The 24,497-nt window shown below is 39.2% G+C and overlaps 1 protein-coding gene across 2 annotated transcripts in view; it reads right to left on the reverse strand.

Annotated features, from left to right (window-relative positions):
* TAB3 (TGF-beta activated kinase 1 (MAP3K7) binding protein 3) overlaps positions 1 to 24,497 on the reverse strand; it is a 66,540-nt gene that overhangs the window by 23,632 nt on the left and 18,411 nt on the right. For both annotated transcript variants that reach the window (XM_004713881.2, XM_045298666.1), the window contains exons 2-4: positions 8,846 to 9,037; positions 4,453 to 5,902; positions 3,464 to 3,624 (exon numbers count right to left, since the gene is read on the reverse strand). In XM_004713881.2, coding sequence (XP_004713938.1) covers positions 3,464 to 3,624; positions 4,453 to 5,902; positions 8,846 to 8,947 — 1,713 coding nt within the window. In that variant the 5' untranslated portion in view covers positions 8,948 to 9,037. The remainder of the gene's footprint in view (positions 1 to 3,463; positions 3,625 to 4,452; positions 5,903 to 8,845; positions 9,038 to 24,497) is intronic.

Genomic DNA, 24,497 nt, shown 5'->3' on the forward strand with positions numbered 1-24,497 from the left:
GCCTTCCTTAAAATGTTTAAAAACTTTTGTGTGGGGCAGCATTCCATTAAACTTGTTGCAATACTTCAATGATTTGGGGAGATGTTTATTTGAGTTTTATTTCAAATCTTTGAAAGCATACTAGGCAAGACTTGTCTGTAGCTATCCAGTGCTCACAGAGACATGTTCAACACATTTTGTTTTGAGGTATGAACTGGAACCTTAGAAGCAATATTTTTTACTCCCCCTCATACACGTACATATAAGATGACATTTCTTACAGCATTTCGTTCTATACTTTGTACATACAATATTGAAAGAAATGATGGTTGTCATGTACCCTGTACTTCTACTTTCCTTAGAAAGATTAATCCACTGCTGTTCTAAGCTTTTGTAAGCACACATTTGCATCTCAGTCTCATTAGGCAAATGCATCTCTAACCTATTTTTTTAAATCATTGGTTGATAACTTGACAGTAGCAACAGGTGCATCCTAGTAAAAATGCTCTACTAGGTTTATTGCTACATACAAGCTATGTGTAGCAATGAGAATGATGATAAAGCTACCCATTTACTGAATACCTATTCTGCATCTGAAACTTTCCGCATACTACCCACTTTAACTTGACAACAATATAATGGACTTGGCACAAATCTTTTTGATAGGGAAATGAAATGCAGAGAAGTGAGATAAAGCAGTTAGTGTCAGATCTATTCTTTCCTCCAAAGCCTATGTGAGTACTCTTTACACTATGTCGCATTGCCTGAAATGGGGCTCTATGAACAAAAGGGGAATTCAGACTGTTGTATTTCTTGATTAATCAAAAGGAAATCAAATTTTCTAAAATACTTCAGGTGTGTGTTGTGTACACTTACTATTTACTGGGCATTGCATATATATATATAGCTAGTATATATATAGCTCTAATCAATTATATAGATAACAATTATATATGGAGATAACTTTTATATATATATAGCTGTAATTAAGATCCCAAGAAATGGACACAGTGCCATCACATTTTATAGATAAGAAAACAAGCTAAGAGAAAGTTATTTACTCAAGGGCATATGAGTGGTATTCACACATGATTCGAAAGCCCACTATCCTATCTACCATCTACGAGTGCACTCCCATCCATGCACTCAAATTTCCTTCTGCTTTCCTCTAGACCTGGCAGTGGAAATGCATGGGGTCAGTTACCCACCCAAATTTCTCATCTCTCAAATATTGTCCCCCACATGAGCTGCCAAGTTCTGAAGCCAAGTGATGGTCACATGGGGGTTTGTTATATCATTCTGTCTCATGTCTATAAATCTTTAAGATTTCTCTGTAAGTAGTTAAAAATAAATTATAGCCCAAGACAGAAGTTTCACCAACTTCCCCTCATTTTCTTTTCTTGTCTAAAGATGTCTCATCAGTAAAAGCTCTCATCTAAAATCTTTTTTGTTTTTAAAATAGTAACCCATGTGACTAACATCTACTTCCAAAATCAACAACAATCAACTGGGTTATAAGTAGCAGTGGTTATGACACAAGGAAGTTAATGATTGTTTTTTAATGACTTCTATGTTCAAAAAAGGTGTTTATATTATGCTAGGACCTAAAAGATCACAAAGTGCTGAACACCACATAGGTGGGTTCCCATCTTTGTTCCATGCTAACATGCCTCTCTCAGAGAATTCAATTCAGATTGGAAATGGAGAAGAAATGACGTGGGAATTTTATGTACATTAAAGTCACCTCTCATTTAAAGATAGCTTTGTCATTTTCCAAGTGTTTTTAAGCAATTGAAACCTCTTCTCTCACTTCCAATACTGTCTACACTTCGAAACCTAGTCAATGTTAGAAAATATTTTAATTATTGAATATGCTTGTTTCTCCAATAGTCTTTTTCAAAAAACATCAACTGGTTGCCCATAACCAGCAGAATAAACTTCAAGGTCTAAGCCCCACTCTCCCTGTGCACATTAACCTTGGTCAAGTCATCAGAAATCTCACACACATTCTATTCACTGCCTCCTGGGAGTCAAGCTCCATGTTAACTGCAAGCCTTTGCTACCTTTCCCTTCTAAAATGCCTTCCCCTTTCTTCTCTGCCTATAGTAATACGAGCTGGAATTTAGGGCAGGGGCTCTTCACCTTTGTCTTCCATCTAATAACCTGGTGAAGACCAGCTGGAAGCTATACGCCTATTTCACACAGAAACACACATATGAAACTGCACATAAGTTCAGGGACTTCACAGATCCCTTTGGAAGCCATGACCCTGTTAAAAACTTCCATATGAGAACCTAGCTGAAGACACTCTGACTGCCAGAGGCCTGGAATACATACCAACTTCTCTAAAATTGTAAACTCTGCGAGCAAGAGAGAGATTGAGAATGAGAACGAGAATGGGAATGAGCTTGAGACTGATTACCCTCAGTTCAGAGATGGTGGGAAAATGAGAAATGACTCCCAGGGCAAAGAAGCGTGTAAGCTGAACCTTGAAGGGCAGATAGGATTTATACGCGTGGAGCTGTAGAAGGCATTTAGCAAGAAGACAATACAAGAGTGAAGAAGTGTCTTGAGTGTACACATACTCAATTGATGTATGCCTTCTCTCGTTAAAGTGAGCATACATAGCACTTATCATGCTGAATTACCTGTTGCTACATCAGTTGCTGTATCTATTCCTCTCACTAGCAAGTGTGTTCTCAGCACCTAGCATAGTACCAGATTCAGAAACTATGCATAAAAATGTCTGTGGAATTAATATATGCTGAAAGATGATATAGGAGGTTCAATCACAGAGAGCTTGTGATCACATAATTGTAGGAGATGTGTTTCAAAATCTTCCAAATTGTTTAAGAACTTTAGAATTCATATATGTATATATAAATAAAACTAGGATGTAAAAAAGACATCATCCTAGTCTTTTCATTGGAGCATTTCCCCTTAGGTCATTCCATCAAAAATGGTTATCCCAGGTTCTATCATTACTTGGATTTTATAAAATTGCTCTGCTTTGAAATAGTCTCTAGTCTACACTTTCCACAAATTCGTATTACTCTCCTCTTAATTCATTTGAATTAACGTACCTAAAAGAATAATGTTTAAATGTTTGAAAATATAATCATACACATATATGTATGATATGTTTAGAGGAATTAATAAAGCACACAGAGAACAATTTATTAAATATTTGGCTAGGGTGTGTTTTTTTTTCTTTCAGACTCCCATTCTGATGGAAAGTAATCTATGGTAAATGAGATGCTAAGCCTTGATTATATTCATCAGTATTTCAGAATACTGATGAACCTCTAGCCTTCATGCACATGAAAAATAAAGTATCAAATTGTTTGGTAAGAGTTATTGAAGGAAAAAGTCCATCCAGTGTTAAAAAAAATTCTTCCAGGGACAAAATGGAAAGGAAAACCAGATGGCCCAGCTAACCAATCTCCTCCACGTTTCTCTCAACACACCCCAGCAGATCACTTACCGTCGGGATAGCAGTGTTGCAACTGACTCTTCTGAGCCGTCTCTGCATCAGGTCATGCTCCATGCTGTTAACTTCAGCCTTCAAGCGCTCTAGCTCCTCTTTCTCAAGTTTCAACTGCTTTGCTAACCTCTCCATCCTTGCTCGCTGATGTAACAGCAAGGCTACAGCATTACAGATAAAGTCATTACAGAGAATAACATTGGACAGGTGAGCTGGAATTTTATAATGTATAAAATACTCATAAGGAACCTCATCATCCAAATTTGGTCAGCATTTACTCTTACATTTTTCTAATGCTATTCCACACCTCACTATTGGCTTTGACTCTTATAACTGCTACCAAAATGACATTACTCATACGTCTTTCGTGTTCAGTAATCCTTAGTTGCCCTAGGATTTAACTCTACTTCTGTGCATTTTAGGCAGGCTCAGCACAAGGCACATTGAATTATAATCTTTATTATTTCAACTTCATAAATATTGAAAGAATACTAAATTCTCCAACATATTAAAATGATCTGAAGACTTAATAAATTACTCTTCTACATATTTAGTTAGGCCTACTATTAACTAATCTAAAAGCATTTGTCCTTATTAATACCATTTCTTATAAACATATACTTATAGATAGCCTTATGCCCTTCAGGTCATCAATTTTTTAAAACACAAAATCTTTCACCTTGATGAACTTGAAGCCATTCTATGAATCTATTTTCCTACATTTTATTTGTCTCTCATTGATATTCTTCCAGAGAAAAAGAAAACAAATACCTCTTATTATGCCATTTTTCTATCTACAATTTCCTATTTTAGAACAAAGTCTATATATGACTCTGAAGCATGAAGTTTATTCTTAATAGCAACACAACTTCCGACATTTTGAAAGTACTGAACATCCAATGAAAACTAAACTGCTAATCTATTTTGTTTTGAATAGGCAAATACAACCTCACCCCAAAGACTACATTGCATAAAAGGCTAACATTTACCTTGTGTGTAGGCATAGTCATCTGATCCAGAACTAGAGCTCCTCTGATATTTATGGCTTCCCTTTTCTCCCCCCGAGCCTGGCATCACTGAAATAGGCTGAATTGGTTCTGGTGCTGCAGAGCGCTCTTCTTGGTCCACTAAGTTTAAAAGATTTTCAGTCGTTGCTCGGCCTACAGTAATTTTAAATACTGTAGTTGGGTTGGGTATCGCCCGAGATGGTGATGGAGCACATGGAGGTCCAGTTGGCTGTGTGTATGTAATATACACAGGATTAACACTAAATGGAGGCTTGGGTTGGCTAGAAATCCCTCGTGAAGGAGAACCGGATGGTGGCGTGGTAGCAGTATACAGGGAGTGCTGGTTCCGAGGAGATGGTTGGTTACTGATGGGTGAAGGACTCCGGTTAAGTGCTGTTCCAGGTCTCTGAGAGGGCTCAACTGTAATTTCTATTTTCTTCATGGAACCTTTGGGTAAGCTAGATGCTGTGTAAGGGAGATAGGCTACTGAATGGCTTCCCTGTTTCTGATAGCTAGGAGGTCCTTGTTGATATGGATGGGGTGGAGTAGTTGAAGGACTAGGTGGCATAAAGACATGGGAACTTGGGTGGCCCAACTGAGTAGGTTGCACTTGATGCTGTGGAGAGCTGAAGGGGGAGGGACATTGAGAAGGTGGTGGTGAATGATAAGTAGGTTGAGGGATCTGTTGTTGTTTGGGAGAATACTGAGAAGGTTGATAGTTCTGTTGATGTGGATACACAGGTAAAGGACGTTGACTGTAATGAGGCACTGGGCCCTGTGGTGAGGACTGCCATGGCGTACTCTGAGGAGTTTGTCTTCCTGATGAAGTTTGAGATGTCTGTCTAATATAAATAGAACCAGGAGACCCATAGAGATTGCTTGGAATTTGTGGAAGAATTTGTAAAGCTCTTGGTACAGTCTGTCCAGAAGGGAGGTTTTGGGATACTGTAACAGTAATTGGGTTTGTACTATACCGAGGTAAGTGCATGTATGAAGGAGGTGGCGGTGGTGGTGAAGGCCCTTGCATAGCAGATGGATTCATTCCTGTTTGAATGGAAGATGGTTGCTGAGGTTGTGAAGGAGTAGCTGCACTTCTGTTCTGTTCATTCATAAAAAATGGATTGTAGTTGGGAGTAGCAGCCACAACGGCTGGAGCTGAGTGTGGTTCCTGAACTAAACATATCAGCTGTTTACCTGCTGCATGCTGTGGATCGATATGTCCATCACTTGAGCTATGCACCAGTGTTCGACCGCCATTAAGTTGAGCTCCATCTCCTGGGTGGTAGCTACCAGAAGAATGGATACCCAGGTTAATATGTAAAAGGCGATTTCTATTCATCCTGTTGTCATCTGGACTGTGGTATTCCATATACAAGTATTTGCTACTCTCCTGGGAAAGGGCTCGGCAACAGGCTTCAAGATTGTTGTTATTCTGGGGAAGAAAAATGGTAAAAATGAAGTATCTCAACAGTAGAAATCAGGCTTTGCCAGATCACTACAGAAATACAATCGGCATAAAGTGCAAAATGGTATCTGAATCACCAAATCTCATGAATCACCAATCTCCATGGTCATCTCTACTGAAAAGGTAATCACAAATGATTCCTGGTATTTTATAAACATTTAACTGACAGTACTAGTACTACCACTACTGCTGCAGAAATGTAAAGTACTTATTAATGAACACTGTGACTCAACCTCAAGTTTTCTAACTCAAAATATAGAAGTAATTTTATACTTGCTGCATCTCAACAAATTAAAATGTTGGACTATTCTTGGATTCACCACAATTGCTGCAATATGCAGGTAATATTTCAAATGAAAAACATGAAAATAACCATGCTTTAGAAAGTACTGAAATAAAAGTAGAAATTATAATGAATTTCAAGAATCGAAATAATAAATGTTCTAAAGCAACCTTCACTTTTATTTTAATTAAACGTATCCTTATATATTTCAATTGTCTGAATTATGATGAAAGATTTAAAGTACAGTAAAAAACACAAAGGGAAAAAAACAAACCCTACATTTTGAACTATGGCCCCATAACTTAAAGTTAAGGTACAAAAACCTGGTCTCTATCAACTTAAAGAGATTCATTCATGCCTCCACAATTGCAAAAGTTTTTGCCCACTGAAAAGGTGGTTTGGAATACTCACAAAATCACATTTAATGACTTCAAATTTTACACACACACACAGATGTTAATAGAAAATCGACATTTTAGAAGTTCTAACACAGAACTCAAAACAAGGAGCAACGAGTTCCCTCGTTTAAAAATGTAAGTAAAGTTCTCCATAAAAATACAGAATTCAGAGTGATTTATTAGCTTCAAACATGCATCACTCATTGCCTTTGAAATAATCGCTTTTACAAAATGAATTCTCAGTTTTGTCAATATTCCATAAATAATTTACAGACTTTTCCTTATACTAAAATTTTGGTACTGTAATTTAAATACATGCTAAAGTGTTTTTTGAGCTATAGAAAAAAGTGTATGTTGAATTTAAGAAGAAAATAATCACAACACAAAGAGTTGCCTTTTTCTTATCCTACTTGAAAATCATGCTGTAAAAGGGAGATATGCTAGATATTACAAAGCAAATCTGCAGCCAAAGAATTCAAATTGATTGCCAACTGGAAAATGTTTAAAAGAAAAATGTGTGAAAAGTGAAAACAAAGTGTCTTCAAGTTTTTTCTGAGCCTATGGGTCAGCTAAGAACCAAAGCTAGTGTTCCATTTGAAACCTGAAACAACCACACATACTTTACTATTTGAGGTTTTCATTAATAATTGAGGAATGAAAGTCCAGGGAGAAGTCTTTAAGCTTGTATAATAAAATGCAAACTACCAAATTTCAAATATTTTAATGCAAAAGACGACACTTCTTAGAAAGTAGGTGGTAGTTTCCACATCCATACATGCTATTAACCCCAAAGGGGGAAAACTGTGAAAAGCTTAGGACAATGTGTTGCGGATAATGCGTTATTATAAGGTATTTAATAAGTTGAAAGTAAAGTTCCATGCCTTCAGGCTTGCTAAGTGAAATAAAAGCACTGGGACAAATAAAGAGCTAATTAAGGGATCTCGCCGGGTTAGCCATGGCAGAGGAAGTGAAACTGGAACAGGCCTGAATTTTTAAATCTGGGTGAACCAGAATGGGAAATATGCCTTAAACTTAACCTCCCTCTTAGAAAAGAAGGGCAACAAAGGTGATGAACAGTAACCAAATCTTTCGCTCGGTGGATTTTGAGCAGAGTTCGAAACAGAGGTGCCTGATCAAAGCCGAGCATGTGGTACGCTCCATCATCTTGCCAATAATCCAAATTCCAGCAGAAGGCTTCCATTCCAGGGTTCCAACCCATACATTTTGCCATTCTGATTATCATTCCAGACTATCTAAATTTTAAAAATTCAAGTGTGTTCCAGTTTTGCTTTGTGGACATGGCGGAATTGGTTCAAGCTGGTTCAAAGCCCTGGTTTGAACATCAGCACAGACTGTGAGGATAAAACAGTGGGCAAGGTAGAAATGCTGCTCCCCAAAGTCAAGCAAATAGGGAAATGCCATAATCCAAAGTGAACGACCTTTGCTCTATGTCTTTGTTAACCCTTCAGTGGAAAGATATAGTCTATCAAGGACGTGAACTATTTATTCTAAAAGAAGAAACGAGATACGGACATGTAATTAAATGAAAGCAAGTAGGCTTAAACTTAGAATTAGATATTAGTAAGCATTTGAAAATGAAAAATCCAGTAAGAAAGAATGTGGAAAATCTACAGATTTTTTTTTTTTAAATTGGCTCAAAAGTGTGTGTTGTTGCTACTGTTGGCAGCCATTGGGTCAGTTCTAACTCCTAGTGACCTTATAAATAATAGACCCAAATGCTGCCCGTTCCTGGGCCATCCTCACAATTTTCGCTATGATGGAGCCCTCAGATAATATGAAATGTTGGCTATTCACCTGTAAGGATTTGAGAGCTGATGACACAATACCAAAAAATTTTAAACATCAATACTACGGAGAATTTTGTCCCCTTTCACCACATGCCTTCACTTTTCTCTATGTTAGTGATGCTCCATGGGGAGATATTTTGCAGGACATTTTGCAGTATCTAGAGATGTTTTTCGCTGTCACAACTCACAGGGGAACAGGAGGTTACTATTGGCATCTAGTGGGTAGAAGCCAGAGATGCTGCTAAACAATGCACAGGTTAGCCCGAAAGTAAAGAATTACCAATCCCAAATACCTTAAGAAACTTTGCTTTCAATGGTGACCCCCCCACCCCCCACCCAGCACGAAGTTCTAGTTACCATAACACAAATTACTTCTGATAAGTAAAAACATAACTGAATTTCACTATCACTGGTTATCTACCTGTAACATGCATCGAGACACCACATTCTCTGGAATCTCAGGGAAACGCTGTCGGAGATCATGGAGAACCTGAATATCCAGTTGCGGATTGCTTTGCGCCATGCCAGAGCAAATGGTGGTCAAGATTCTTGTAAGGAATGGATGTCAACCGGCTTTCCAATAGCAATAATCTTCCAACACTGCAGTCATTTTCTATGAAAAGAAATTGAAATGCTGTTACATTTAATTATTTATTTCAAATTATTACCATCAACTATAATAAATATATCTAAAATTAGTATACTTAATTCCAAAATTAGAAAACTGACAATTTCAAATAAGTCAGATTTTTCTGATATACGAGGAGGTACCTCCCAAAAAACAGGAAAAAAAGCTCCACCCAGCAGAGCTTTCAGGGTATGTATTTTTTCCACTAGGTGAACATCAAGCAACTTGCTCTGAGTTAGTGTACCCAGTGGTGTTGCCTGGGAAGGTTCACTCTGGTCACAGTGAATTTTTTGGTAAAAGCACTTTCACTTAAAACTCATTTTTTGTGATGGCTGATTTAAGAGAACAGCGTGCAGCTGTGAAATTTTGTTTCCTGCTTGGGGAAAAATGCTGCAGAAACTGTTGCGATGTTGAACACAGCTTACAAGGCCAGCAGTATGGGGAACAACTCAAGTGTACGAGCAGTTTCCTTGTTTCAAAAAAGGTAAAATGTCAATTGATGACACCTTGCTCTGGACGTCTGCCAACTTCCCAAAAGGACGAAAATGTTGACCAGTAGTACATTTAGGGTTCGTTCCACCAGGTCAGATTGTTAATCAAGTTTTCTATTTAGAGATTCTGAAAAGATTGCATAACAGTGGCAGATGGGGGACTGGTTTTACCACCATGACCATGCACCTGCTCACGCAGTCATCTCAGGGGGCCAGTTTTTGGCAAAAAAAACACCAGCATGCCTCGTGCCCTTGTGCCCCACACACCTTACTCACCTGACCTCGCTCTGTGCAACTTCTGTTTCTGAGAATGAAGAGGGACATGAAAGGACAGCAGTTGTATGTAGAAGAGGTGAAGAAAAAAAAAATCGAGGGAGGTGCTGTCAGTCATCCAAACAAATGAGTTTGAAAAATGTTTCCAGGAATGGAATTGCAGATTTGACAACTGCATTAAGTGTAATGGACAGTACTTTGAAAGTAATAATGTTGTATTGTTAAAAAATATATAAATACATACTTTTTTGGAGGGGGATTCTGCTTTTTGAGTGGGGGTACCCCTTGTAATGTATATAGCCAATAAGTGGCTCAAAAAAAAGTTTAAAAAAAGTAGTAGTGTTTGAAAGTTATATTTGTATGGCTTTGAGAAATCCCACTTATGTACATATAATCACACCTGTTTTCTCAAGGGGTGTCACATCACTGCTTTAAAGCAGAGTACTCATTTTGATGTTGGAAATAATAAAACTCTCATGACCTAAGGACGCAACAATAATGCCACAAAGCACTTTTCCCATTCCCCTTGCACCCTCCCTCTATTATAAGAACAAAAGGTTTGAGTGCGATATTCTCGGGAAAGAAAGTCCGACGTCTAAACTAAATAGCTGGACAACAAAATGGAAAGACACAATCCTTTGTCTGCAGCAATGATGGTACTGGCTCACCATCAGTAACACCTGCTTAGTTAGGCGCTCACCTAATTCTGCTGTCAGTGGCACAGGCTGAGATGGCAGAATACAGTCTGTGTAAAGGAACCTGACCTTCAATCTCACCAGCACTAGTTTCAAATTAGCCACCAATATAAATAAGGCAATCATCATAAAACAACTGGTAGTATATCAAGGGTTAATTAACCAGCCTACTTCTTAATCTATGTTTCCAATTTTAAAAGGGGAAAATGTGCTGTTGTATACCATAGACCAGGCATCCTCAAACTACGGCCTGTGGGCCACATGTGACCCGTTGGGTGTTTTTGCCCCGTTTGTTTTTTTACTTCAAAATAAGATATGTGCAGTGTGCATAGGAATTTGTTCATAGTTTTTTTTAAACTATAGTCCAGTCCTCCAATGGGTCTGAGAGACAGTGAACTGCCCACCTGTTTTAAAAGTTTGAGGACCCCTACCATAGACCTCTCATGTTTCTTTTGTGTTCACCTACTAAATAATCATATATTTTAAATTTGGAGAGAAGAATCAAGTAACTGTGGCTTCATTGAATGCATGGAAATCATAACGTAAGGGCAACTCATCTCACACCAAATTTATTTCTTACCAATAGACCTCAATCATCCTGGAGGAGCACAAGAGACCCTCAGAGAATATTTGAACACTTTTTTTAATGTTTAAGAAAAATAGATTGATTTTTGCTGGTTTATAATTAAATAATATATATAATCACAAACTTCACTTTTCATGCTCAGCAGGGGGATTTTATCTGTTGCCTTTTACTGGGTGCCTAGTTCTTTCTCTTCTCTAAGCCAAGATTTTCAAAGGGTTACAAACAGTCCTTGTGTCTAAAGGATTGCCACGAAGCTCCGATGCATTCTACTTTGCTTCCCCAAACCACCAAACTCACTGCCATTGATACCATTCTGACTCACAGTCACCCTATGAGACATAGTGGAACTGCCCAGTGAGTTTCTGAGGGTGTAAATCTTTACAAAATAAGTGTCATCTTTCTCCCTCAATGGCAGTGAGTGTGGTATTTTTGGTAATGGCTTCTATCAACAGGGAAGATGTCTAAAGAACATGATGAAAAATTAAAATATGGGGAGACACAGATCATTTGATTTGCATGCATATAGGCTTTCTGGCCACCCTGGAATACTCTGCTCCTGCAAACCACTCCTTGGTCTGCTCTAATCTGGCTCATGACACTACTCCACTGAAACAGTCTGCAACATCTCTCTGGTCCTAACTACCAAGGATATCTTCTGTCGCCTTGGAGCTCTACAACATCTATGCTACTTATCACTCCTTCCTGTTGTGGGAAATGCTAATTCTGTTCCAGCCTCTGCAACATCATGCTAAAGCAGCTTTCGGCCTCCCTCTCTTTTCACTTATAATGCTGGCATTTCCCTAGGTTTAGCCCTAGGCTGCTGCTTCCTCTTCTCATTCTACACCCTCTAGTCTTCTGGTTACATCCACTACTAAAGCTTCAATAACATTTAAAGACCAAAGGTTCCTCAATTTGAAAGCATCATGCTTTCTTTGAGTCTAGACACATATAGTCAACAGTCTACTACAGGGCACCATCTGGATAAAGCCAAAGGTATCAATCAGTCAACATGCCCAAAAAAGGAACTCCAAATCCCAAACCTTTGGTGTGATAGGTAGGTTTATTATGCCAACCTGGCCAATAGGTACATGTGGGATTAATAGGTTGCAGTTTGATTGGAGGACAAAGAAATAAATGACTCTGCAAGGTTCGAGCCCTTCTCTCTTGCTCTCTGATGATTGGAGCATTCTGGAGCATGTGTGCTGCTGCTGGAGCTAGTTCTCTGCCTCAACCTGTGAGCTATACTACCTGCGAGTCAGGCCAATCTGAAGATCGTGTCGTGTCATAGAGCTTAAGGCTCCTTCCAGACCTGCTTCACCATGCCGCTGGTGCATACATCGCTTGAGCGCAAGGCTGGCGGTTGCCTTGCGTTTGATATCCCATTCGGGCCTGCGTCACTAAGCTCTGGGGCTACTGACTTTGGTAACCCACCTTGCTGCTTGCTGCCTGTAGACAGTCTGCTTGCCTTGCGCCAGGTAGGACTCTGCTGCTTCTTTGACCTTGGACTTGGCAGCCCTCATGAGTTGAAGGACTTCCAGTGTATTAACTATTCCACAGAAGTGAGTTGAACGGAACCCTTTGTATTTCTGTGTGGACTAATTAGCTGTTATGTTCCTTCTCGCTGTACACACACACACACACACACACACACACACACACACACACAAATCCTAAGTGTCCTGGTTCCATTTCTCTAGAGAACCCTGCCTAACACAATTGGTATCAGGAGTGGTTCTAGAGAAACAAGATCATAAATGAGCTTCTCAAATGGATTCTCCAGCCTGATTAGGCCTAACAACACTGAGAATGCTCCCTCTACCCCTAAAAGCATGGATAAATCTGACACTATTACTAGAGAGGGTGGTAATAATCCATGGTGTGAAGTTGCAACACTAATATCCACAATATCACCACCAATAGATGAAGTGCTGGTGAGAGAAGAGGCTCTCGGTGATCCTGTGTTGGATATTTTCCAGCAGTTTTGTCAGGATGAGATGTATAGGGACGCTGGTTGGCTGGTCCTCCTTACAATACAAAATGTGATCAAGGAAAGGGATAATCTCACAACCTCAGAAGCATTTCTCAAATGCTGAATAACAGACCTAAAAGCTTCGGCATGTGCTACAAAGGAGAGTCTCCTCTCCTCTTGGAATAGAGTTGACACTGCCAAAACCAAATCCAGTCTCATCATACGAGTAGTTGAATTACAGTGTCGGCAGAATTGCAGGTCTAGAACAGTGTCTGATATTAAAGTAAGGACATTATTCTGAAAGAATTTGGACCCTGAAACATGGGATGGGAACATATAGGCTGATGATCCAGAAGAGGAAGATATTGAGCATATGGACTAGAGTCCAGTGAGCCAGTGTTCAAGGTGAAATACCAGGTGGGGTTGCTGACTTGCGATAACCTGTTAACTTCCCCAATCGGCCCTCAGAAGTATGAGTATTGCCTGTGAGTTCATGGGGCTATTGCAATGTGGGTTTGAATCTGCCTGAGAAACAGAAGGCGAGTGAGTGCCATGGGAAGGGCAGCTGGTGCCAGAATTGGCAAAGGAAATTGGAGGTTAGAGGCATGTCTGACCTCCGCCTTGTAGGAACTGGCTTTGGGCTGATAAATTTGATTCTCCTTCCCTGTTGTATAGTCAGAGGAGGTTGGACACCACCCTTGTGCTACTCTTCTAAAGATAAAGGCTAGGGAAAAATGTTTCAGATTAAAGGTGACCGGGATATGAGAACTAAATCTAAAATCATCCTAGATTAGAGTGGGGAATCGTTATAAAAAAGAAATTAACAAATTAATTGACAAAATTGAGATGTGGATGGTATCTATAAAGAAGTATTCTATCAATGCTAAATCTATTGCATTTACTCAATTTGCTGAACTAGTAGCTGTACTGTGGTTATATTCCTGTGTTCCAAGAACTACGAAATGAAGCATTTAGGGGTAAAAGGCATACATGATGTAAGCAATAGACTCTCAAATGGCTCACAGAAAGAAGTATGAATCCGTGTGTTTATACAAACATACACAGAAAATACACAAGAAAAATTACTAATAAGTAAATTTGGCTGAAGGATTTATTTTTTGCACCCATTTTTATTCTTACAACTTGTAAGTTTGAAGTTATTTCCAAATCAAAAGCCAAATAAATAAATAAATAAAGCCGAACACAAACCTGTAGCTCTTTTCAGGGTCTATGCCTTGTTTGCTATTGCATTTCCAGAGCTTAACATAGTACCTGATCATAGTATTTGTTAAATGATGAGGAAGAAATTGTACATGATAAAACTATCTGTTTTACTAAAGCAAAATAGTCTTCCTACTCAAAAATATATAGATGAGCGTTTACATGAACTTGGTCCCCTACTTCCTGTCCCCCTACCCCCAAATTGGGAGAACAGGGATCACCTATGTAGGATGGTTTGGGAATGATTAGGAAAAAAAGAAAAATAGCTTGTAGCTACTGAAATCAATGAGTACATTTCCCCAGTTTGTTGCTTTAGAAATATTCCAAATCTGAAATGCTAAGAAAGTCTAGCATATTAATAAACTAGTCTTTAATTTAAAATACAAATCATCTTAAATACTTTAGTGTGATTTTTAACATGTTTCTCTAACGGGGTTTGATGTATCTATCGTTTTTATTTTCACTGTAAGACAATCTATAATTTGCACTAGCCAGATTCATAACTAGATGAGTAGTAACCCTACTGCCAAGTCACCAATGCTCTAAGGCAGTTGCTGGCCAATAAAATGACAAGGTCAGTCGTACACAGTGGTTTCCATGTTCTAGTCGGCAAGGGAAAATCATTAAAAAGAAACAAAACAGACAGAGCTAATATTCATGTATTTTATTTAACCCAATATATGGACAATATTGTTTTAACATGTAATCAATATAAAAATTGATAGAAGAAACGAAGTCCTTGAAATCTAATGTGTATTTTACATTTACTAAAATCAAAAATCCCACTACCACTGAGTCAATTCCAAATCATAGGACCCTAAAAGGGGGGATTGAGGATGTAAATCTTTATAGGAGCAGACAGCCTCATCTTTCTCCCGTGGAGCAACTGGTGCGTTTGTACCACCAACCTTGCAGTTAGCAACCTAGCCCAAAGCACCTCCACAGATTCTTTTTATACTTTACTCACTCACTGCCATCAAGTCAATGCTGACTTACAGCGAACCCCTGTGGATTTCTGAGACTGCCACTGTTTACAAGAGTAGAAAGTACACTATTTCTCCTGCTGAGCTGCTGGTGGATTCAAGCTGCTGACCATGCAGATCACAGCCCAAATTGTAACCACACTACACCACCAGGGCTCCTAGTTTTATACTTATTTGAGCACTTCTCAATTCAGACTGGCCACATATCAAGAGTGCAAGAGCCACCTGGGGTTGATTAGTGGCCACTTTACTGGAGAACGCATCCCAAGGCTTTTAAAATACAATTTTCCAGTAAAATACTACACTATATTTTTGTACTTAATCTCATAGAATATGACTAAAATGAATGATTCTCATAAAGTATCTTGTGATACCACACATTTGGATATAATGCAGATACAAACATTTTTCTTCTCACTGCCATCAAGTCATTGCAGACTCATAGCAACCCTAAAAAACATACAATTTATTATTATCCATATATACTAAATGTGTGCAACTAGCAATGCAAAGACAAGCTAACAAACACTACTTTTGTTCCTAACATTTTACCAAGCTACTACATTTATACATTAGTCAAGAAATAAGTGATAATTTTAGAACTTTCACTTATGTGACAAAGACCTATACCTTATAGATTTCCTTCTTCTGTATCGCCTTTGAAGGCATATTAATTGACTAGGCAAATGGTCTAGCAGGCCATATTCAATAGGTATTCAATAACTCTGTTAGATGAAGGACAAAATTGGAATTCATTCCCTTAATGAGAGGAATGGTCTCCAATAATCAAATCTGCCTGTATTTAGGGATGTGATAATAGATTTCCTACCAGGAAATGATTCCTCAATATTTGAGGGACTAATCATATTTTTTAATGGCTATTTAATTACCTTCAATAAAGAGCTTCAGAAGCACCTCCAGGCTTATCTTCAGCTTTCCTAGTGGCTCCAAAGAATAGTCCTGTTCATTTTCCAACCCTCACTACAAGTCTTTAAAATACAGGTGGTAACCCTGGTGCTTTTTTATGGAAAACAAATAAAAAGAACAGATAGGTATCAGGTGTCAAAAGCTTGGGGTCCATCTACTTTTGTGTTCTAGCACACTGCTAGCTCTGGTACCCTATAAAAACCTCGGGCTCTACCAAGGATTCAAAGTTACTGTTAATGCAATTGTGCTCATTAGTGGCTACTATTTACTGAATAACTATGTCCTGAAAGTAACTATAATCCTCTCCATTTTACAGATGAGAACACATACTTAGAGAAGAAGCATCTGGCAGAATCATGACTCAAATCCATGCCTTCTCCAAAGTCTGTCTTCTTTACACGATATCATTCACAGATAACAAAGCTTTTTCCAGTAATGATGAGCACCTTTCTTTTACTAGCTGGGGTGGGGGACAGCCAAACACTCATTAGTTTATCATACAACTAGGGCATTACTGGTATGAGAGGAGGTGAAGGACTTCAAGGGGAGGGAAGGAAAGAATTCGTGTACAAATGTTACCTATTTTAACATGAAAGAAACAGAGGCAAAAGCAAGAAGTTGTGCTTTCCTCCCCACTCACCCAATGGTTACAAATACTTGCTTTGAATAAAACCTATAAAAGCTTCTTTAAGATAGCCTCCCATGCCTTACAAAAACTACAAAGAAGATAGTTGCTATCTAAAACGATGATTAACAGCAGATCTATTTTTCAGAACAAATAGGAATCTAAACTGATGTAAACATGTTCCTCTTTAGAGACTATGTACTTGTAGTAGTGGTTACTGCTGTTCCCTTTGTATACAGATTCATTCACATAAGCACTAATTGATAAGGATAATCATTAAGGCACAGTGATATTTACCAACTTAGTAATTCCTTGATGATTGCCAAAGGGTAAAATGCTTCTTTACAAAAAGCTATTTCCTTTCTACTCTCTGGAACATTAAAGCAACTGACAGCTAACAAACAGAAAGGTTCCAGCCCATAAAACAAGCCTATTTCCTTAAAAACACAGCTTAAAGTATGTGTGTGCGCACACACGCACGTGTGTTTTCATTTAATTTCACAAAATACAACTAACAACACACATTTTCATATTGGTATCTGGGGCTATTATACAGTTGGATATGATGATGTAGATTACAAAACACAATTTATTCTTGCTCATAAATGTCGATGCACACAGCCACAATGCAAAATAAACACTGGCTTTATTTCTCAACCACATTACAGTGTGCTGCTGAGTTTTATACACTAATCAAGTGATTCATGATTATTTGAGTCCTTAAAGCCAGACAGCGGTTTGAGCTGTACAGGATAAGCTAGGATGGGACCAAACTCCTGGAATACCTTGAAACAATGCCACCCCCACCGACCACGACAGCACAGATAGCCACAACTAGGGGGTTGTAGAGCTATGTAGGTGGTAGCCCGAGATCCAGAAAGAAAACGTACTGAAAGCACATAGTTCAGAGGCAACAAGAGCCAGAAGGTTCTGCAAGGTTGCACCTTCATTATCTGGAGGCTTTGCAGGAACTTTCAATTCAACAGTCTCAGAGTGGTGGCGGGGCAGGTACTAACTTCTGGGTGGTGAAATCACTCTAAGAGGCATCAGTATGCAGCTACCTCCTTAATTCACAAGTGCACACGCCATACCGCAAAGGTTCTGTTCCTGAAAGAGCAGCTGCTAAGGTCCGTCCCCCGACCGCACGCACGCACACACGCACGCACACACACACACACACACACACACACCGCAAAGTTCCTCCTCCCAATCAGAGATGAAGCTCCTCTGAGTGTTCTAATCCAGTGCTCCAATTCCCTGAAGTCCAACAAATGACTGCAACACCCAGTGTTTTGTGTCGGCTGGCTTTTCCCAACTCAGCAAATCCACTGGGAGGCGCTATTCCAGCCCTCCCTAAGTATTACGCTGGCAGCAGCCCTCCCTAAGTATTACGCTGGCAGAATTCAGCTCATTTCCTAAAATAACTTTATCAGAGATTGTAAACCAATGGTCTGTGAGTCAAATTCAGCCCACAAATCTGTTTGGTTTGGCCCTAACAGTGTTAAAAATGTTGAGCCACAGTTTAAAAGGGGGATGAGATTTAAATATAAAACTAAGATATCCAGCTTTTCTCAGAAAAAATCGGAAGACCCAGCAGCAGCAGCGGCGGTGGCGGCAACTAAAGCTAAAGCAGAGGCTCCCCTTCTGGACAGGACAGGCACTCTCCAGCAGTTTGCCTAGTTTCTACACTGCGTACGGTGTCCCAGACACTAACTAAGGCCTGGCTTTGCTCACTCCCTTCCATGGGGGTTGGGAGGGATTGTTGAGACATCTGAAATGTGCGCACAGAGAGGTTTTCAGATGCTACTGTAAATATAAAACTAGTGTTTCTCAATGTATGCAACGGATGCAATAACTGTGACGAAATAATCCCTTGTTTTGTAAGACTGCCCCATACAAGTTTAGCATCCTAGCCCCTACGAAAATCCCAGAAGCACCCTCATGAGGGGCCCCAGAAAGACAGTAATAGCTGCCTTTGTAAACCACTATTAACATGCTAAATATGGTGCAGTAAGCATTTCTCAGGTTTGAGGGGAAGGTAGCCAGCCTTGCCTTGAGTGGACTTTTATAATTAACAAAATATATATACAGGCATCACATTTTCTGATGGGCCAGGCCTAGTTGGAACAAAAACAAGCATGCATAGTCCTGTGTGCACAATAAATCAAAAACCAAACTCGCAGCCATCAAGTCAATGCTGACTCTTAGGGACCCGCCATGGGTTTCCGAGATTTTAACTGTTTACAGGCCTAGAAAACCAGTCTTTCTCCTGCAGAGTTGGCTGGTGGTTCGAACTGCGGACCATGCGGATCACAGCCCAAAGTGTATCTACTACACCACCACAATACATCTGGTGAAATAAGACGCGAGATGATTTGGACATTGTGTAAATGCCTTATCCAAAGCTGGGCCTGCTTTTTATTGAAGCATCCTGAACCAGCTTTGTACCTTAAGCAGTGGTTTTGAATGTGCTGAGGGGGATTTTTATGTGTGGTCCTCAAGGCAGCAGTTCTCCCAAACCTGATACAAGTCCTACTCTCATTTTCATTACCCTTGATGTTTTCAGGGGAGCTGATCCTTTAACCGCTTGGAGAATTTTTGCATTGGTTTGGTTTTGTGCTTGGCAAGTGCCATATGCTAAATTGTGAGCAAACAGCATTGATTTTCTACCTTCCTGTTGTTTAATAAGCTTTTGTTTCACTTTCAAATCGGTGCTTCTCCTGGGGCTCTTGTGCTGCTATCCCTAGCAATGGCTTTGCTCCATTTGGGTGCCATGAGACATTGCATGGTAATATTTTTTAAAAGAAAATTAAGGAGCCAGATAACGCTACAACTTTCAAAAGACGGGAGATGCAGGAGATTGGAGACTGTTGCCTCTGAGCAAAAGCCTACACTGCTATGCAGTAAACTTTGTAGACAGAAAGGATAGTACAGACACAAGGCATTTATTATGAATATCAGGACTTACATATTGCAGGTTATATATAGATGCACCATACTATTATGCGCCTTTGCATACAAAAGACATGAAATACAAATGTTGCTGGCTGGAATCTACTGCATTCTACTACATCTTGATATTCAATCCGGATGTCTGAACTCTAATTTCTAAACAGACATTATGTGGCACATGACTATATACTAGTAAATTGCTTTGGAGCGCTCATTCATTTTCTTGCTTGTTTGGAGGTTTTGAGCTTAAATCATTCTTAATGGGCATCTTCCATGTGCTAGACACTATGCTAAGTGCTTTACCTCATTTAATCCTCATAATAATTCCCTAATCATCAAATGAGGAACTTAATGCTTACAGAGGCTAAAGGATATCCTTGCAGTTACATAAGCAACAAGGAGGCAAGCTAGGATACAAAACTTGAAGTCTGTGTTCTTAATCATTATTCATCTGTGAGCTACCTGGTAAGATTAAGATGCTATCTTAATTTTAAAAGACAATGGCAAGTTTAAACCAAAACTTGCTTTTAAACCAAGGAATGTTTGCAGTTAAGGTTCCAATTTCAGGGTTTTCGTGCATGTATATAAAGGAACTACTGAATAACAAGGGAAATATAGGAATACGACAATTATTCCTATTAGTGTTCTAAATGTCTAAAATAATCATCCTTCAGGATTTTTATTCTAGAGAAGATCATTCTGAAAGATATATTTGATGCAGCTATCCCATATTCTGTTAAATTCTAAAAGGAGAATGTAAGGCCAAAATAATATTTATGATAAAGATAGCACCCCAGAAACAAATGGCAGCACATGCAGATTAAATTTAAGGGTAACCCTACCAAACTGAGAAGCCCTGGTGGCGTAACAGGTTACTTACTGGGTTGCTAACTACAAAGTCAGTGTTTGGAAACCACCAGCTGCTCCTCGAGAGAAAGATGAGGCTTTCCATTCCTGTAAAGAGTCCCAGTCTTGGAAACCCACAGGGGCAGTTCTACTTGGCAATGACTTACCAACCTGATGAGCTTTCCATTCTACATAGGAAAGGACTGAAACGGGGGACTACAGCACACGTGTAAAGTTGTTAACTGCATAGCTGACATGGGGTAGTTTTTTTAATGCTGACTATTATGTAACCCAACTGTCCCATGGAGAGAAATGTATGTATAGAATATTAGACTTATTAATTTATTTTGACAGATGGGTGTGCCCTCTCCCTGCCATTTAGTGTCTTGATTCTTAGTAAGCCTAGTAATCCCATGTTATTTTTATCATTTTACAGGAAATATAAGCTTGTATCAGAGTCACCATGTGCACGTTTCTAATTAATCTTCTGAATCAACTTCATTTTACAACCACAGTAGAGCCTTGTTTAGATCATAGCTTTTTCACCATGTCACCACACTTTTGCTTACTTTTTTCATTTCTTAACTTTTATCTTGATTACCCAGAAAACCAACCTCAAGTACTAACAAGAAGTACTTTACACCTACATGAATGCTGTTTTCTACCAAGTACTAAAGAGTTTCCCACTCTGGTATGACAGTGCAAAATTCACCCTGAGTTCATGCTAAGCTTTCTTCTTTTTTTTTTTTTAACATTTTATTAGGGGCTCATACAACTGTTATCCCAATCCATATATACATCAACTGTGTAAAGCGCATTTGTACATCGTTTCTCAAAACATTTTCTCTCCATTTAAACCCTCGACATTAGGTCCTCATTTTTCCCCTCCCTCCTCGCTCCCCCCTCCCACATGAGCCCTTGATAGTTTATAAATGGGTATTTTGACATATCTTGCCCTGTCCGACGTCTCCCTTCATCCACTTTTCGGTTGTCTGTCCCCCAGGGAGGACACAGTTCCATGTAATTGGTTCCCTCTTTCCTACCCATTCTCCCAATACCCTCCCTGTTTTGCCACTTACACCACTGGTCCTATAGGGCTCATCCGTCCTGGATTCCCTGTATTTTCAGTTCCTATCTGTACCAGTGTACCTCCTCTGGTCTAGCCAGACTTGCAAGATCGAATTCGAGTCATGGTAGTGGGAGCGGGGAGGAAACATTTAGGAACTAGAGGAAAGTTGTATTTCTCATCGTTGTTACATCGCACCCTGACTGGCTCATCTCCTCCCCTAGACCCCTCTGCAAGGGGATCTCCAGTGGCCTACTAATGGGCTTTGGATCTCCACTCCGCACTCCCCCCACCATTCACTATGGTAAGATTTTTTGTTCTGATGATGCCTTACACCCGATCCCTTCGACACATGCTAAGCTTTCTAATTAACTTCAATCGGCACAGCTTAGTCCAGGTCCTAAAAGCCTACAAAGTCACTGTGCGTTTAGAGCCACTATCAGTACTTAAAAGAATATGCTTATTAACTTTCTGTTCTCCTCCAGGTTTTAGCACAATCAATCTTGAGAGAAAAAGCCAAAGAGCATGCTCTGTTAGCTATAGTTCCGGGTTCACACTAAATACTTGCTATGAACAATAATATATGACTTGAAAGATAATTGGAAGTCTAATTTGCTCGAGTTAAGGCATTCTAAAGTCTTTGTTGTGCCAACTCTGAAATGGCATCAATGAAAAAGAACAAGACAACCTATTAGTGACTTGGAACAGAAGGCATTAATCTCCATACTTTAGTACTTAAAGAGGTGACCTACATCAGTCTTTTCCAAACCATGGGTTGGTTGTGACCTATTCTTAAGTTGTCAAATAAATTTACTAGGTCATGACCAGCACTCAAGGCAAAAAAAAGGAAAAAGGAACATAACAGCACTCCAGTGGTTCACACATTGTAAAAGTAAATATTGTTTCAAAAATCTTCTTTCAGGGAGGTGTTGAGGGTATGTATGTACTAGATCAGTGATTCTCAACTGGGTCATGACCCCTTTGGGGTCTCTTTCACAGGGGTCGCCTGAGACCACCGGAAAACACATATTTCCAATGGTCTTAGGAACCAAAACACTGTTCCTCTAGCTGTTTCCAGGAGTGTCTGCTCACATGCAGATACACCCACCCTGGAGTACCCGGCATGAAGACTGTTACCCATGCTACACCATGCTTTAACACAGAATTTCATTGATTTGTAATTAGAAATAAATATTCCGCAATATAGAATTACATATTGTTTTTGTGATTCATCACTATGCTTTATGTTTAATTTGTAACAATGAAAATATATCCTCCATATCAGAGATTTACATTACAATTCATAACAGTAACAAAATTAGTTATGAAGTAGCAATGAAAATAATTTTATGGTTGGGGGTCCCCACGACATGAGGAACTGTATTAAGGGTTGCAGCATTAGGAAGGTTAAGAACCACTGTACTAGATCACGATTAAAATGTATTTCTTACCATATGTAAGCTGCTTTGAAGAAAATATACTTAGAGATCACAGTTAAGTATTCTAGGTTATGTAAGAAAAATATTTACTACTTTTCTTGTTTTTTTTCTGAACAGATGGTAGCTTTGCAATTAACAAAAGAGGGTTCTTTAAGCCACCTCTGGACATAAAAGTTGTAACAGCATAATTGTTAGAATTTTTGTGTGACTTTATTCCTATCAAATCCATCCTAAATGTGTTTGTGTAGGTTGTTTAATACAAATAAGGAGCTCCGACCTGCTAGTACATTTAAAAAGAAGACCACAAAATGAGTAAATAATCACTTGTACTAAGCTAAAAATTCAAGACCACAAACTGGGAAATTACCTACTAGAAGGGTTGGAAAGATTAACAGATTCTGTTAATAATCATCTGTTTAGCAATTCCTAATATGACAATACTCTTCAACCCAAGGTTCAATCATGTGATAAAATCTGAGCGCTTGGCACTCAGCTTGACACAAATGACCCATACCCCCTAGGTGAGAGAAAGACACTGGTAGTTACAATAGAGTGAGGTTAAGTTCTATAATTGGAAATAATCAGAAAAAGAAATAATTAAGTAGGGCAAGGAGGAGAGGTGAGGAAAGCTTCATAAAAGCGATGACATTTAAGCAGAACTGATTGCAAAGAGGAGTAGGAGTGATATTTTTTAAAATAAAAACAATTGAAACAGAAAGCTGCAAGGAATTCTACGCCATTATCTAACTGAGTAGTTCTCAACCAAAGGTCAATTCTCCCTCCCAGGGACTCCTGACAATATCTGGCAACATTTTCAGTTGTCACAACCAGGTAAGGGTGATACTGGTATCAGGTAGGCAGAGGCCTGGGATGCTGCTAAACATCCTACTATGCACAGTACAGCCCCTGACAACAAAGAATTAGCCAGCCCAAAATATCAATAGTGCTGAGGTTGAGAAACCCTGCTCCATGCCAATATAATACTCTTATTTAACACAAGAAAATAATAATTGCTAACTCCTCCTCAAAAAAAAAAAAAATCCTCAATCTACTGTGGAGTCAATTCCAACTCATGACTCTGTAGGGCAGAATCTAACTGTTCCAGAGGACTTCTGAGAATAAATCTTTATGAGAGCTAATTGCCTCATCTTTTTCTCCAGGAGCGGCTGGTGGGTGCCAACCCAACCTACCGCACTACCAAAGCTCCTTAACGAAGGCTCAGTCACTGCTACCGAGTCAATTCCAACTCATAGTCACCAAATAGGACTGAGTAGACCTTGTGGGTTTCTGAGACTGTTAACTCTTTACAGGAGTAGAAAGACTCATCTCTCTCCCGTGTAATGAAGGCTAGAGTGATTAAAAAAACTTGCTT

The sequence above is a fragment of the Echinops telfairi genome, unplaced genomic scaffold, assembly GCF_000313985.2.
Source record: "Echinops telfairi isolate 266 unplaced genomic scaffold, ASM31398v2 ScPeMD7_7436;HRSCAF=8474, whole genome shotgun sequence".
Lineage (NCBI taxonomy): Eukaryota > Metazoa > Chordata > Mammalia > Afrosoricida > Tenrecidae > Echinops > Echinops telfairi.